The sequence below is a fragment of the Argopecten irradians genome, chromosome 8 (genome assembly GCF_041381155.1).
Source record: "Argopecten irradians isolate NY chromosome 8, Ai_NY, whole genome shotgun sequence".
Taxonomy (NCBI): Eukaryota; Metazoa; Mollusca; class Bivalvia; order Pectinida; family Pectinidae; genus Argopecten; species Argopecten irradians.
The window spans coordinates 28,119,456-28,137,497 of NC_091141.1; the positions used below are offsets into that span (position 1 = coordinate 28,119,456).

Genomic DNA, 18,042 nt, shown 5'->3' on the forward strand with positions numbered 1-18,042 from the left:
CACATATATATATATACCTACATTACATGTACATGTATATATTATATCTAGTGTACACATTAGAAGCAATTAAGTGTATAGTTTGATAACAAAACAGTACAATTTGATTATCTAATTTTTTTTGGTTTGATAATCTGATGTCACAGAGAACCTCTTATATGTCATAATACAATTGAAACTATAAATGTCTTTTTTCTTGAAGATAATGATATTCCTGTGGTAAAGATACTTATTATCGTGAATTGATAAACAAATCGGGTAAATTTATATGATTTCCGTTATAATAACTATTTAATGTATTCCTCAGTTAGTGTAGATTTATTAAATCTGCTCTTTGTCAGAAGATTGCCACAACATTATTTACTTTAATGAATTCTCAAAATCTGAAACAAATATAAAAAAAAATCAACTTTCTTCAAAACAATTGCAAATTGATGCAAAGTTGGAGTGACGTTGGGATATATATTGTAGATATGAAACTGATGAGCTAAAAAGTGTAAACTCGTTTGCAAATATACATTGTAAATTTGATGCAATGTATCCGGAATATTTCTTTGGGATTAATTAATATACATATATATATAATATATACATTTATATGAAAAAAGCACACACACACAAAAGACAAACAAAAATAGATAAAAAACTATATATTACTGATAAATTAAATAACAAAGACAAAAATAATTCATAAAAATTATATCATAATTCAATGCACATTAACCTATTTCCTTATTTTGAGACATTGATTTAAAAAAAATACTATTATTTAAACATGATATATTGTTCGTTGACCACTTAATGATCAATATCAATATCTTAAAAAAGTTATATCACTTATACATTATAAGGGTTACATGTGGTACAGTCCAATTCACATAACATTTTGTAATATCATAAGGGTTTTTATTTCGATATGGTACATCCAAATTCTGCTTACTCGTTTATCTTTACGACTGAATTACACTTGAATTAGTGTTGATACATACTATAGCCATTTTTTCCACAGGTAAACTCAGGTAAAGTTTATATAGCGAAAACAATGTGTTGGCTGAGTGGGAATGAACCATGAAGTCAGCCTCTGCGGCTCGATAAATAGAAGAGTAAGTTTGGTGTTATATGACTCTCTCGCATTGATGGTATCGTTGTATCAATATAACTTCTTCGATAAGTACTGTTAAATGTCACTTAGAGAGAGAAAATTTAAATGTTTGTGAGTTTATGGTGTTGCTATCCATATCAAACAGTATTAAACTATACATATCCACCGTCTTCCCATCCTTTCCGTTTTATGCGCGAGCATTTAAGAATGTAGTCTCATGATAGGAAGACAGCACATGATTTTTCATGCAGACGCTCTTCAAGCATTTAAATGATCGTGAATTGATTAATATCCCTTTTCTGAAGTTTAAAGTTATGAATGAATGATTTGATTAGTTTTAAAAATAACAACACTGATAACCCCACTTACATATCATGTTGAATATATATTGATTAACCATTGTTATTCATATAAAAACTAAAACGATTGACAGCTAGGCTATATTGTAACAGGAAAACCTACAGTGAATGCATAAAAAGTATATACATAATAGGGGAAATAACTCTTTTCTGATTAACATCCTTTTCAATGAAAAATAAAGAGTTTATGGTGCTAAAATGCTCTCTCTTGAAAATTGACCAAATAAAAACAACTATTTCTCTTTTTATTCTATTATTTTTCCATAACAGTTGATCTTCACAATTTTGATCATCGAATTAGAAAAAAAACGACTGGTTCAATTTCTTCGGATAACAACATATTTACTTCATAGAACAAGAATAAATAATATTGAACAACACAAAATGGGAAGGTGAGACTAACACCTTAAATTCAATGAAGTTATCTTTAACGCAAAGTTTATGTTTTTCACTTTATTATTATTTGATGCAGTGTTGTATGGCTGGGTGGATATCAACATAGTGGGAATACTAAGTGGCAACATAACTGTGAGGACATCGATGCGACGTTCCTTGCCGATGATACAGTGACAAATGACGCATGTTTTTTATTTGATGGCGAAACAAAACTCATAACAGAATCATGCAACTCACCTAAGCCGTTCTTGTGCAAGAAATCAACTTTAGGCGGTATTTTTCTTATTTTGATATTCATTTCCACCATTTCTTAAAAATGATACATTGATTTAATCAATCATGTGATAAGGAAACAAACTTGTTGGATAGAATTACTTAGACCTGACATCGAAGTAATATTTGTAAAATTTTCATATTTTTGATATGTTTGACATTTATAATGGTGATTAAGGCTTGGTAACAATTGCCGATGTTTCATAGATTAAGGAAAATGTCGTTTTTAATTACAGACAGGTCAATTGGTTCATGTTGTTGTCTCTGTCAATCAATGTTTTACGTTGCCACATCTTACCTAATAACACAAATATTGTAATGAATCAATAGTGGATTAAGGAATATGCATACTGAATTCTATTTCAGAAATCGTAAACTGCTTCACCTCTCTTGATATAGTAGATGGTGTAGAAACAGTTACTGGCCAATTTCCTGACATTGATACCACAGACTGCTATCATAAATGTATTAAAGACGGGGCCAGCTGTCCAGGAGTAGCAATCAGAACAAATACGTGCAATCTTTATTCCTTTGTTAATGGAAAGTCGGACACAGGAACGAAATCTAGCAAATACCTAAGAGGTAAGACTATCTTGTTCGTCCATTTGTTAATTAGTCCGATGATAGGAGTATTCACCATTGGCTTTCAATATTTTGCATTAAACCGTAGGAATTTTCAAAAACAACTTTTGTTGTTGTAAAATTGAACACATTCAAATAATAATCCAGTGTATCAAATCCATATACATGTATATCATGTATATAAAAGCACATATGATGCTACTATTTACGACGACGTTTTAGGTTTTAAATAGTTTCAGCTCACATTGAAATAAACGATCCATGTAATTTTATCGGACAAAAATACGCTCTGTCTTGTTTTCAACAAAGACAACATTCCGGTGACAAATGAAGAATCTCGGGTTCGCCATCTTGGATACAAGTGGCACGCTTCTGAAAACGAACCACTTGTACCGGTTCGATTCGGCTGGTACAGCGCGTTCCATTTCAGATACAACGGGTTCGTACCAGTTGTATCTGCAAATGGAACGCACGGATAATCAACATGTTAACAAACATGTATGTTTATACATGATAATATTCTAGAAAGTTCTATAACCGAACTTAATAATATGACCTTAGGATGTATTGATAATATAGCTATAGGAGTTATTTTCCTTATCTAATAACTACATGTATTTAGTGTGATACATAAAAAATGGACGAACATTAAATATTTATAAAGCATATATAGTTTTGATATAGACGTGTTCATGAAGTTAAATGTCGATTGAAAGTAAATGCGTTTCATTTAGATATGATCATAACTACTGTCGATAATGACGTAACAGCTAGGAGAAACAACTAACAGAACATTTGCCCTACCTCTTTAAGTTAAATTAATTCAGTAAAACCTTAAACTAGAATATGTTTATATTTAGATATGATCAGAACTACTGTCGCTATTGACGTAACAGCTAAGAGAAGCAACTTACAGAACATTTGCCCTACCTCTGTAAGTTCATTCAACGTACAGACAACACAAGTTGTAACACCTTCGACGACATCAAGTATTGCTCCCTCATCCACTGCAGGAGTTACACTGACCATGACAGCCAGTACAGTTACGCCGTTTCATCCCAGCACCTTAGAACCGAGTTTTACTGAACCTAGCAACATAGAATTTGTGACAGGCCCGGACACGTCGTCCCAGTCAACACCCCCTCTGTCAATTGACGTCACTTCCGTCGATCTGACTCAAACGTCACTTCCGACAGGTTTGGATGTTATCATTAAAACAAATATGAAACCATTATAAATTCGATGACCACATGCAGTGTATCTTTAAAATGTTTAAAAGAAAAATTATATGTACGGTTGAATAGGTAAAGCACGCTATACATATTACAATATTTAAATTATATATAGGCATGCTTTAAGTATACATCACAGGAATATTTGCATCACTTTGAAAAAAATCGAATTTGAATTTCATATCTGTACGGTAACATAGTTCAAACTGCTACACACACAATGCAAGTGAAAATAATAAATCACTGTGTTTCTAGTTTCAGAAACATTGTCATTGTCTTGTTCCTCATGCCCCTGCATTAAAAGCACCTCGGTTAACGAAGCGGAGATGGAGAACAGCATCAGTAAGTTGAAAGAGCAGTTGAAGGTGGATCCAAAGAAGCTTTCTTCGTTCAAGCGGAAACTAACCAGTGCCCCTGACGACCGGCAGTCCGCAGCCAACATCGGTTATGGTGGGGTGCTGATCCTGTGTGTAATCCCTACGGTGATCATACTCATGGATGTCGGCAGACTCACAAGGGAGTTCAAACAGTTCATCTCGCGCATCAGAAATTCCCAGCGTGCCACAGCGACCGTAATCCCACTGAGGGAAACCTGATCACTTCGGACAACTGGAACTTCGATCCATATATCTTATAACTCCATGTAGATATTACTTCTGTCAAGCATATGACCTGAGATAATTATTAATTCATCCAGGTTTACCGGAACAATTCTTACAAACACATTAGTACCATATATTATTTCCCATTCAAAGATACTCAAACATACTTTCGTAAAAATGTTTCCCCACAAAAAAACTTGACAACCTTTGTTATAAGCAAACACAAATCAGAATTATTACCAAACAAGCAAACATAAATCTGACAATTGTTACAAAACAAACAAACGTAAAGCAGACATTTGTCATATATTTATACATAACCATACTTGCTTAAAAAAACAAAAAAACTTTAAACATCTTTGACCGAGCATTTTGAACATCAAACATTATGTCATTTTTCAAAATCAGCATTCAAGGTTAACGATTTTTACTTTAACTTTTAAAAGTTTACAATCACTAAATACCGTCACATTACTGTAAAAGGTGGATAGAATTATTTGCGGCCTGGATATCTTCGCTTACTGAAAACGTATATATTTTAGCGGTTATCGATTTTCGCGACAGAAATACTGCGGCACTAAATATGATGGCGTTAATTGAATTTATCTGTATTATATTTTAGCCATTAAGGTGAATGCGTGGATTCAACATTGCACCAACATATTCCTAAAATAAGAACGAATTTACAGAATATGGTATTGTATTAAATCTCCACTAATATATAAACACGCAAACATATACAAACCTGAACGTGACAGGTAAATAACTACACTATAGATGTGTATCGCGGTATTACCATACCGCGGCATTGTTTTAAAGCGAACACATGTCTATCACTGTCTTTCCTCATTATATCTTTACTTTCCAACTCACAGTGAGAACATATTTTTGGTTGATCATAAACAACAATGTCATTATAACATTTGTACTAAGCCATCACTTAGAGGACAAATCGTCATTATAATATTTGTACTAAGCCATCACTTAGAGGACAAATCGTCATTATAATAATTGTACTAAGCCATCACTTAGAGGACAAATCGTCATTATAATATTTGTACTAAGCCATCACTTAGAGGACAAATCGTCATTATAATATTTGTACTAAGCCATCACTTAGAGGACAAATCGTCATTATAATATTTGTACTAAGCCATCACTTAGAGGACAAATCGTCATTATAATATTTGTACTAAGCCATCACTTAGAGGACAAATCGTCATTATAATATTTGTACTAAGCCATCACTTAGAGGACAAATCGTCATTATAATATTTGTACTAAGCCATCACTTAGAGGACAAATCGTCATTATAATATTTGTACTAAGACATCACTTAGAGGACAAATCGTCATTATAATATTTGTACTAAGCCATCACTTAGCGGACAAATCGTCATTAAAATATTTGTACTAAGCCATCACTTAGAGGACAAATCGTCATTTATAATATTTGTACTAAGCCATCACTTAGAGGACAAATCGTCATTATAATATTTGTACTAAGCCATCACTTAGAGGACAAATCGTCATTATAATATTTGTACTAAGCCATCACTTAGAGGACAAATCGTCATTATAATATTTGTACTAAGCCATCACTTAGAGGACAAATCGTCATTATAATATTTGTACTAAGCCATCACTTAGAGGACAAATTGTCATTATAATATTTGTACTAAGCCATCACTTAGAGGACAAATTGTCATTATAATATTTGTACTAAGCCATCACTTAGAGGACAAATCGTCATTATAATATTTGTACTAAGCCATCACTTAGAGGACAAATCGTCATTATAATATTTGTACTAAGCCATCACTTAGAGGACAAATCGTCATTATAATATTTGTACTAAGCCATCACTTAGAGGACAAATCGTCATTATAATATTTGTACTAAGCCATCACTTAGAGGACAAATTGTCATTATAATATTTGTACTAAGTCATCACTTAGAGGACAAATCGTCTGCGTGATCCTATAAGTCCTATATCGTATAGACTCCGATGTTAAGAACAATTTCAAAATCTGAGAGGAATACATCATAGTTGTTGTCATTGTACCATTTCATTTGTATTTTATTTATATTTTTGTTGAAAGCTGATTAGGAGTGATGTCAAACTTAACATTTTAGAAATAGGCAAAATTTTGTAATACAGACATATAGATAGATTGATATGTACGATTAACCTCCCTTTGATTGCACATCATTATCACATTTTTCGTTCAATATGTTCTGTAAGGAATAATTAAAGGATTGTTAGATTGCAATTATTGGAAATATTAATGCAACCCGGGTGGGAGATAAAAAAATTGCGCCCAATGAATGCAATCTAACAATCCTTTAAATGTTATATTTACGTCATGCTTTCTATTTCACAGTAAAACATAGTTCAGATTCGAGTGAACATTTTAAAATCCACTTCGACCATTTAACCACAACAGCCAAGGTCACTGTGATATTTTTATATATATGTAATTTCATAACTAAACTGGTCCATTCATTAACTACATAGTCAATTTTCCCCCCGCGTACTAAATTGGCGTCAGTTAACAAGACCCCCATCAATGTATATATGTATTACTTCACCAAGTCTAAACTGCATTTATTCACACATAATGCTGATTATGTTTACCATTAGAGTAATATGAGTCTCTGTGGCAAAATGTAGATATTTTTTAATATGTTTAGGTCTACATCAAATTCCCGATACTTATTTGAAATTACTTCAAAAACCGAATAATCTTAATTTACCATTCACATGGAGCATCGTTTCTATTCCTAAACTATATTTGGCTACATTGAATGTATTTCTCACAAGTAATATTGTATATACATATAACATTTACAATTTTCAATTGTTATTAAGCATATCTTTCTGTTGGAAAGAAATATTTTGCGAATCATTTACGTTGATCATTTTTGTCTTTTTATATAACGTGAGATTTCAAATATTTTTAAAGTTATATGTGCCATAACTGGATGGAATCAAAATTTTGACATATTTTGTTCTTCAGTAATCTATTGAAAACCATAAGGTTTGATGAATTAAGCTGTTAAAATCATTTAAATGGCCAAATACACCTTTATGATGCCATTAGTTACAACACAGAATTTAAACACTGTAAGATTCTTACTGTGTATGTCTTATGTATGTTTACATGGAAACATACCTGCATAAATCCATTTACAATTACTTTGCATTGTAAATATTGTAATTCTCAAAATGGTGATAACCTTTGGTTGTAAAAACATATTAAAAGCTCTGCTTGATTCAAGACTATGGTACATTATGGCACATATAACTGATGGATGCAGAAAGATATTTTATCTATATGAAATACCTGTGATTTTATATCTTTATAGCCTATTTCATGTTTTTCGCATTATGTTTTTTCGTTGGAAGTTTTTATAATCTTTTGCGGAGTCACTGAAAGAAAATACGTTTTGTGTATTTTTATACGGAGGAATGAGCTAAGGTCATTTGAACAAAAGATGTTCATGATGTTATTATTTTTCATTTAACTGATTTTTTATTGAATCAATATTGTTATTAATGAACTTTTTATATACTTTTTATGAATGTTGATTTTGTATTATTGATATGAAGGTATACATAATTTGAATTGATGACATTTATAAATGTATACTGATAATTATATAAGCTTTATTAAGGTTGCTGAGCTATTTACAATAGGAAACAGGATTTATTCTGGATGAAGCAAGACAAACCTTAAGCGGACACATAGGGTAAGCTTTACGTATCATATGAATAACTACCTTCTTTTTCCCGCTTTTAAAACATTACCATCAATTGTAATTCTTTCGCGTGCAATTTAGTTTTGCAAATTTTGCAATCAATGTTAATCATCGAAGGTTTATGTCCGTAAATACATATATCTATAAGAAAAAAAACAATGTTAATTATATGTGGAAATTTACCTCCGTGAACTTTAATTGGAAACGAAACACGAGAAATTTATTAGTAGCGAAGAAATGTTTACAGTATATTTTTACATATAAATATAAATTAGTTCATGGAAAATCTGCTGTTATGATATACATCATGATTTTGTTTCTTTTAGGAGAACACACATTACTTTCCCGAAGAAGGTCTCCTATTCTTCATACAACTGCAAATATTTCATAATGTCTGTTTCTGCTATTGGTTTTGAATAAAGAGTTTGCTCTGATAAAGACGTTGATTGTTTTTCAAAGGTATCAGTCTTTAGAATGACGATATATTAACATAAAACTACTCAGCATTGGCGGATACGCTCTTCTCAGCGGTACATCTAATGTAAGTAGATACGCAAAGTTCATGTGGTAATATAAATACTGAATCTTAATCAATTTAGTACATGTGATAGTAATGGTGGAGCATAAGAATGATTCGTAATGTAAACATATCTTAAAGATACTGAAATACATCATGATTTTGTTTCATTTAGGATAACACACCTTACTTTCCAGAAGAAGGTGTAATATTCTTCAGTAACTCAGAAAATATTCCATTATGTTGGCAACTGCTTTTGATCTTAATTCGAGAGTTTATTCTTATAAAGATGTTGGATGTTTTCAAAGGTTGATGTCTTGTGGATGGCGATATATTAACATAAAACTACGCAGCATTGACGGTTACATTCCTCTCGTTGGTACTTAGTATGTAAGTATATAAGTCGTAATATTAACAAATCTTAATGGGTATAATGAAAGATAATTGTCAGAAAATTTAGCAAATTAGTCAAAGGTGCGCAATATAGATGTTATATTAGCAGCATACTATTCATTTTAATTCGTCCTACGGCAGTGATATGTTTGATTATAATCTGCATTGTAATAGTTCACTGAAACTAAGTGAAAATGTTAAATTTATTTTATTTAGATGTTGCATGCAAATATAAGAGACAAGTAAAATAAAAAAAGTAAAAAAGTCAGCTAATAAGTGGAATACATACTATAGTGAGTTGAGTATCAGTGACTATGTTAGCTAGTAACTAAGTTAAAAAAACCACACGATATACATCTTGTTTTAGTGTAGAGTACAAAACTTTCAACGCAAGCGAAACATATACTTTGACGTAAAATCGTATAAATGATTGAAGAACATTTTCAAAATTTTACTTAAATCATTAGAAGGGATTTGTATATAATCTATGTTTCTATAACTCAATGGCGCTTCCGGTGAATCTGCATTTATGGGGGATTATTACTCCGACTATCATACACTACGAGAGAAACGGATAACAACATGGACACTCAGGTTTTTAATCTAAAATTAGACGTGGTATCTGTATTTTGATCGATCAATAGTCATGTATGTGTTGGAGAATTTATTTCAATACCGTGTTATATCCCTTTCTCTACATATATCTACATATGCTAAATGTATTTTTACAAATAAATATAAAATAGTTCAACGCAAATCTGCTGTTATGAAATACATCATGATTTTGTTTCATTTAGGAGAACACATCTTACTTTCCAGCATGGCTGTATCTTATTTTACATACAACTCAGCAAATATTTTATAATGTTTGTTTCTGCTGTTGATTTTGAATTAGGAGTTTATTCTGATAAAGACGTTGATTGTTTTTCAAAGGTTGATATCTTGTGGATGACGATATATTTACATAAAACTTCTCAGCATTGGCGGTTACGCTCTTCTCAGCGGTACATCTAATGTAAGTAGATAAGCAAATTTCATGTAATAATATAAATACCGAAACTAAATCAATTTAGTACATGTAATAGTAATGGTGGAGCATAAGAATAATTCGTAATGTAAACATATCTTAAAGATACTGAAATACATCATGATCTTGTTTCATTTAGGATAACACACCTTACTTCCAGAAGAAGGTGTAATATTCTTCATACAACTCAGAAAATATTCCATTATGTTGGCAACTGCTTTTGGTCTTAATTCGAGAGCTTGTTCTTATAAAGATGTTGGATTTTTTCAAAGGTTGATGTCGTGTGGATGGCGATATATCAACATAAAACTACTCAGCATTGACGGTTACGGTCTTCTTATTTGTACGTTTTATGTGAGTATCTAAAAAAAGTATAGTCAAACATTAGAGTAATTTGTAATGTAAACACATCTTAATGGGTATACTGAAAGACAATTGTAGAAAAATTAGCAAATTAGTCAAAGATATACTGCACAATATACAAAGTATAATACATCATATGGCACGTGATATGTTTGATTATTATCCGCAATGTAATAGTTAACGAAAGCAAAGAGAAATGTTAAATTCAGGTTAAATAATACGTATAGATTAGAGACAAGTGAAATCAAAAAAGTAAAAAGTAAAAAAACCGTCAGCTAGTTAGTGGAATACATACTGTAGTGAGTGGAGTATCAGTGACTATGTTAACTAGTAACTAAGTTAAAAAAACACACAATATACAAGTTGTTTTAGTGTAGAATACAAAACTTTCAACGCAAGAGAAACGAGTACTATGACATAAAATTGTATAAATGATTGAAGAACTTTTTCAAAATTTTACTTAAATCATTAGAAGGGATTTGTCTATAATCTATGTTTCTAAAACTGAATGGCGTTTCCGGCGGATCTGCATTTATGGGGCAGTATTAGCCCGACTAGTATCAACTAAGAGAGAAACCGATAACCACATGGACACTCAGGTTTTTTAAATCTAAAATTAGAGTCTGACGTGGTATCTGTATTTTGACTGATCAATAGTTATGTATGTGTTAGATTTTATTTCAATACCGTGTTATCTCCCTTTCTCTACCTATATCTATATATGCTACGTTTTAATTAAACAAGTTTTTTTAGGTTAAAAAGCTTAGTGAGGTTCAACTGCATATAAAGAATCAATGTTATTTAATAAGTGTATATCCTAAATCATTCTATCGGGTATTTACGGAAATCGAATCGTGTTAAACAAGATATGTTTAAAATCGATACCTTTCTACCAATGTAATCAGTAATACAAACCAGCTTGTTGCTTTAGATTGGCTGAGATAATGCTTGGCAATTTTTTAAAAGTACACTCAGATTTTTGTGTTATATGTCCATAACATAGAAAATCTATTCAAGTTAATTCTCAATTGAAATGAATGATACATGCACATTGTTTATAAATAATACTAGAATATCATACAACACTAGATTGAATCAACAAGGGAGGGGGAGTGTGGTATACTCAAACTGTCAATACCATTTCGGAAAAAGGTGCAATCTTGAACTTTTTTTCTAATGTAATATTCGATATTATTAAGCTTAATTCATATATTTGTTGTCGGCATCATTACTTTTTAAACAATATGGTTTAGAAATTCAAAATTTACTAGCTAAAAAAGTGCTACAAACACAATTCATGGCATATACTTGTATGCACAGGAACCATTTTAAAAGCATCAATTCGTCACTTACATCGGCTATGTTGAATGTAGGCGAACATCAAATATTATTGCAGTTGTTTAAGTTTTCAATATTTTTTCACTACAGGGGATTCGGGCTCTGAAGGACTAGACTTCTAAACTGGACGAAGGTCAAGGGTCAATCAACAGGAAGGAGTGGTACAGAATATTGTTATAAACACATTGATGACGTCAGGATTGTTTATACACAGTGCATCAGCCTCCAGTTTTGGTGATCTGTTGTGATCGTAAATGTAATTACAAGGTGCCAAGAAATGCCGAGCAGAGACTTCATTTAGTTTGAAATAAGTGAACAGAGCTGGACTCTATGACAATGTTGTCATGTGAATCGTGTACCAAGTTATTTTGATTTTGATATTATATTTAAATGATTACTGTACCATATTTATAACAACCAAAAATTCTGAACAATTAGATGAATATATATGTAAATATTTTCGTTTTGGAAAATAAAATCAAATTATAAAAAAAATATTTTGCAAATATTTATTTTCTAAAAATAAATTCAGGAGGTTATAGATAGTGCTTATTGGGATTAACACATGTTATGGAATAAACTACTTAATATTTCTTTTGAAGTTTGTGTTTATGCTCTTTTAATAACGAATTGATTTATTGGAAAGTAGTATCTCATTTTAAACAACAAGAGGAATAAGTATTTGTCACTGTCATTAATGCAATAACGTCCACACAACAAGGAGGGAGCGCCAATAACGTCCACACAACATGGAGGGAGCGCCAATAACGTCCACACAACAAATAGGTAGCGCCAATAACGTCCACACAACAAGCAGGGGCGCCAATAACGTCCACACAACAGGGAGGGAGCGCCAATAACGTCCACACAACAGGGAGGGAGCGCCAATAACGTCCAAACAACAAGGAGGGAGCACCAATAACGTCCAAACAACAAGGAGGGAGCGCCAATAACGTCCAAACAACAAGCAGGGGCGCCAATAACGTCCACACTACAAATAGGTAGCACTAATAACGCCCACACAACAAGGAAAGAGCGCCAATAACGTCCACACAACAAAAGGGGGCGCTAATAACGGTCACAAAACAGGTCTGGACGTCAATAACATCAATTAAAGTAATAAATTTACTGAGTGTCAACTACTCTATAAGATACACTTATATATCATTTTCTTCGTTACGTTAAAGTTATATCTTATAATGTACATTATTAGATCAGTTGGTTTTCTCCGGGTTCTGTAATTGGTTGATTATTTTAAAGTTTTATCAACAACCAGGGTCATTTAGGGAGATGATGGATGAAAACCGGAGTACTCGGAAAAAAGCACTGACCAGCGATCAGTACCTGGCAGTTGCCCAACATGGGATTCAAACCCAATGGTGGAAGGCTTGTGGTAATATGTCGAGACATTTTACGGATGCACACCTCTGAGGTGTCAGTCTCGTTGATGTCTCGAAATCTAAATATCTACAATTTTTATTAGGTCATCTGATGATCTATCGTCATCGTATTTCGTCCGTTGTCGTCAGCCGTCTGCTGCTTGTGAACGTTTCATTCAAACGATTCCTTTTCAATAAAAGAAAGGCCTAGCTACTCATATTGTGATGGTAGCATGCAAGGATAAAGAGTAACCAAGTTTGTTCAATGAATAACCTTGACTGTCATTCACCGGGGTCAAACAAACTAATATATTTCAAAGTTTCAAAGTTCTTGTCAATAACAAAGAGGCCTAGAGACCTGATATTGGGCATTCTCTTGTTTGGTATCAAATAAAATAAAATCTTGAAAAGCTATTGACTCCTTGTCTTAGAGACCTGCTATTGGCAATGGACTTGCAATTTACTTGGGGGTCAAATAGGCTGAGCTTGTTCATATGCATGACCTTGACTGTCACTTAGGGTCATAGTGTCATAAAGTTTAAAAGAGTTTAATGGTGTATTGTAAGGGTAACATCAAAAGTTAAGTCCTCTTTATTTCTTTATTAACGTGCTATTAACAACTAGTCTCATTTAAGGACGACCTCCATGTATACTGCGTCATGCGTGTGTGAAGTGTGAGGTATGCGTGTTTTGGGAGAGTACAGTATATTACTATTTTCCTGTTCGTAAAGCAGATTGAACGGGGCCCTTTCTGACGTGTTAGTGTTCTAGTTTATTCAACTACTATATGGTTTGCTGCATATTTGGAGAAAAATAAAAGAATTGTGGTGCATGCACGTAAACATAAATATTACAGGTACAATTGGATAGAGGATGTACGTACGTAACCTTTGCTCGGCCGTACAGGGAAGTAAATATTTTTGATTTGATTTGTTCTATAAAAAACCCATATTTTACAAACTGTTAGCGGTTGTTAACAGTAATTAAGGCCTCTCTAGATCTATAGGGATTCCTTCTTCATCTGGACACTGTACCCTGATAAAGGAATCACAGTGGAGAGGATTGATTAACTTCTAAGCTAATGGTGTATATACCTTTATACAAATATCATTAAAGTTGATTGTTAACTAATTCGATTCTGTTAAATGTTTGTTATACTTTCACCATTATCCGATTCTGTTTTTGTAATCGGTCTGCAAATAGTTGTTGCCGCTGAACTTTAAAACTCTTCTAGTCTTCCATGCACATTGACCATGGTCATATTGTGCATACATGGGAAAAATCAATCAATGAGTGTATTGAAATGAATCTGAAAACAGCATTTTCAACATGTTGCTATCTTTGAAACTAGTTATGAAGACTTCACAGGATGTTCTCTAAATGTGTGGATTCTCCTGATACGATACCTGTTCATGTATGGATAATATCATATGACAAACACAAGGTCAAAAAGCGAAAAGCAGAAGTCTGGTTTTTATTGGATAATTACTAGCGATTTAAGGAAAGGTGCCAATGATGGAATAGATTTACATCGTCATTGGTATAATTGACGTACACGATCTATGTAGAATATGTTCGGAACTTCTAAAATGGTAGGGAATATTTGGTTTGAAAGAAACATCAACTGAATCAAGAAGATTTTTTTGTGAATGTGAGAGGAGATGGTCTTTGCCATACTTGACAGATTAATGGCACTATTCATATCGATAGAATGGAAGACTTACAGGGTTGTATTGAATATATCATTGATTTCGGCCAGCTCATCAAGGAAAGAAGGATCAAGAATGGGATATCATTGTCTCTTGGCCGGACCTTCTCGTCTGTATACCTTACAAACTGATCTTAGACGAGTTGCAACAACATCTCACTCATAACATTAAGGGAAAATCCGGTATGAGAAATTGTCGGAATGAATTCTTGGTTCAGTCAGTCTATGGAATGGCCTGCTTTCTTAACGTACAACCTTTATTTAAATACTAGTAGAAATGAGAATGAGCTTAACCAAAAGTCCAGCCTACTGTTTATAAGCTGAGCTAGACGATCTTCAATTACTATGTAATGCCACCTATTCTAAGGACGATGTAGATGAGGACCCGATAAGACAAAGTGGTATACATATTTCAAGTCTTCTAGAGTGCAAACAACTTCAGCAATACCTCATTGGGATGATTTTGCAAAAGATCATGCACCTGGAAAACAAGGATGATTTAAGATATTAACTCCAAGCAGACGAAAACTGATGACTGAATTATTCAAAGTGAGATTTGCTACGTAGCAGGAGTCATCAAGGCTCAGTTTCTCGAAGATTTCTTAATTTAAGTAAATTTCGTATCTTAAACTACAGGAAAGCATTACAAATCTTAAGTCAAAGCGAAAATGTCTTGAGGAACCTTTCTTAATTTCTGGATATATTTTCATCATTACAGAAGTGTTAAGAATACAATCTAAAGTTGCAAAAATGTCCTTTATTTCTGTGAAGATTTCCTATGAGAGATGTTAGGTCAAGTGATTGCCTTAACTGAAAGAATGTTCATTCCTGGGTTGTATGCCAGAGTGTTAAGTGCTTTCCAGTGGGAATTAGAAGATGAAGTTTTCCTGAACGTTATGCTTACAGAATCAGACGTGAAAGGTAGAGAGAGGAAAACAAATCTTTGGGTAATTTACAAAAGCAATATGCAGGACAGGAGAAGCCACTCAGCAAGAAATATTGGAGAGGACAGACTAGAAGTGCAGAGACATCAAGCGATCTTGACGTTTGAAGTTCAATACCTGTGTGATGATGGCTAGGGGTCTTAATCCACAGAGTGAATTAAGAAAAAAATCAACAATTAGCTAAGATACCTCTTTGATAACATTTCCACTGTAACAAGAATGAAGAGCATTTCGAGACAGAACCTGTTAACTGATTGTTTTTTTCTCTGTTCTTGTGAGAGGATACATTATAGATGCAATAGATTTAAAAGTACGTTACCAGACACACGTAATTGACACTTGGAATCAGTCCTTATTTTCAAATATTTAAGCAACATCTTGTCAAGTTCTAGAAGGCCTAGATACATGATATTGAGCATCTAGTACGTTGATATAAAGGACTATCAAATTTCCTAACATGAATGAATTTACCTTTATATTACGTTAAATATAATCAAATATCCAATTGGTCAGACAAAGAGACGATGATCCGACAATGAAGCAATGGTCAGACAATGAGACAATGGTCAGACAATGATAAGGCGATGAGACAATGGTCAGACAATAAGTCAATGGTCAGACAATGAGACAATGGTCAGACAATGAGACAATGGTCAGACAATGAGATAATGGTCAGGCCATGAGACAATGGTCAGACAAGGAGGCAATGGTCAGACAATGACTTTGGTGTGACTAATGTAGGATATAATGTCGACTGTGGTATACATTTTTAATTGTCCTCACGTTCAAAGTAGTTGATTTGAAACAAATTCCGGGTAATAACGATAACTGCCATATAAGCTGTATGCATATCAAATTCATTGCATTCGTGATTTAAAACTACTTCTGATATTTATGCCATTATGATTTATGGTTTAGTTTGTTTGTGTCAATATGAATAAACAATAAGCTGATAACAGATCGATAAAATTTCAATAAAGGTTTCCGTAACAGTGATACCCAACATAAACCATGCCGAACGTCATTCATTATCACTATCTGATCATTATGGCTCAATCGATAAAAAAAATAATTCGAATGCCTGATCACCTACGCCCCATACTGATTATACACATGTACCCGTGCATGCAATACAGAGTATATAGTTAAGGACACTGTTAGTTTGATTGACAGCTAATGGTATGTCAATAACATATTTATCGCCGATGATAATATTTGCTTACATGGCAGATGTCTGAAAGCTTTAGTGATCAAAAGAGCTAACGTGATTTTGGACAATTATCGGACAATCTTAATACTTATCATTTGAATAATAAGTCACACCTAATAAAAAGATTACTAACTATTTACATTTGTACATTATTAGCTATATGTAGATTATCCATTATTATTTACAATTTCAAGATGACGAACATAAAAATGGCCGTAGCTGCCATGTGTGTTCAAAATATTCGCTATACTTTGGAAATTTCCATACTTCCTTCATAACGCAGATACAAGGCAACCGCAATACTGTACATATATTGATCTCATTTCAGGCGATTATGTACATCGATACGAAAAAAACAAGATGGCGGATAAAATAGAAAAAAAGTCCTAAAACAGATTTGATAGTTCTCCTTACTTTCAAATAGACGTAAATTCATGCATGATCAACGTGAAATACAAGGTTAAAAAAAATAAAGAGACGGCATAATGCAATGTAAGTATTTTGGAAATAATTTTTGATAATTACTTGGTTGAAAATGGCGGGCTAAATGGCCGCAAACATTTTAAATAAATCATCTGTTATAGTCTGGACGCTAACTAGCGGTTTTTAGACCGACCACAAATATCTAATAGGTTTCTCTGTTGAATAATGCCTGTTAGTATGTATATAATAATATCAAAGTCGGTGTGGTGTGGAGCTCACACTCTGGAGCATTCTGAAATATTCAAAATGGTGTCCAAGATGGCCAATGGAATCTGATGTTAAACATTCACACCGAAATAAACACCAGGTGATATTAACATTTGTACTTTATGGATTCAATAGTTACATGTAAGGTTTCCATGAACGTTTTTAT

General features: G+C 32.9%; 1 protein-coding gene and 1 long non-coding RNA gene across 5 annotated transcripts in view; both read left to right on the top strand.

The window, feature by feature from the left end:
• LOC138330044 (mucin-3A-like) overlaps positions 1-5,847 on the top strand; it is a 42,224-nt gene extending 36,377 nt beyond the window's left edge. For 3 of the 4 annotated variants that reach the window (XM_069277417.1, XM_069277418.1, XM_069277416.1), the window contains exons 5-8: positions 1,934-2,130; positions 2,497-2,712; positions 3,573-3,908; positions 4,200-5,844. In XM_069277417.1, coding sequence (XP_069133518.1) covers positions 1,934-2,130; positions 2,497-2,712; positions 3,573-3,908; positions 4,200-4,540 — 1,090 coding nt within the window. In that variant the 3' untranslated portion in view covers positions 4,541-5,844. Of the gene's footprint in view, positions 1-1,933; positions 2,131-2,496; positions 2,713-3,572; positions 3,909-4,199 lie in introns of all 4 variants that reach the window. The other variant, XM_069277419.1, reaches the window with a different exon arrangement.
• A 694-nt stretch (positions 5,848-6,541) lies between these two features.
• LOC138330045 (uncharacterized) lies at positions 6,542-12,538 on the top strand. The gene is made up of 6 exons (XR_011209514.1): positions 6,542-8,298; positions 8,767-8,848; positions 9,133-9,214; positions 10,151-10,232; positions 10,517-10,598; positions 12,036-12,538. It is a non-coding gene; the product is annotated as an uncharacterized lncRNA (long non-coding RNA).
• The last annotated feature ends 5,504 nt before the right edge of the window (positions 12,539-18,042 follow it).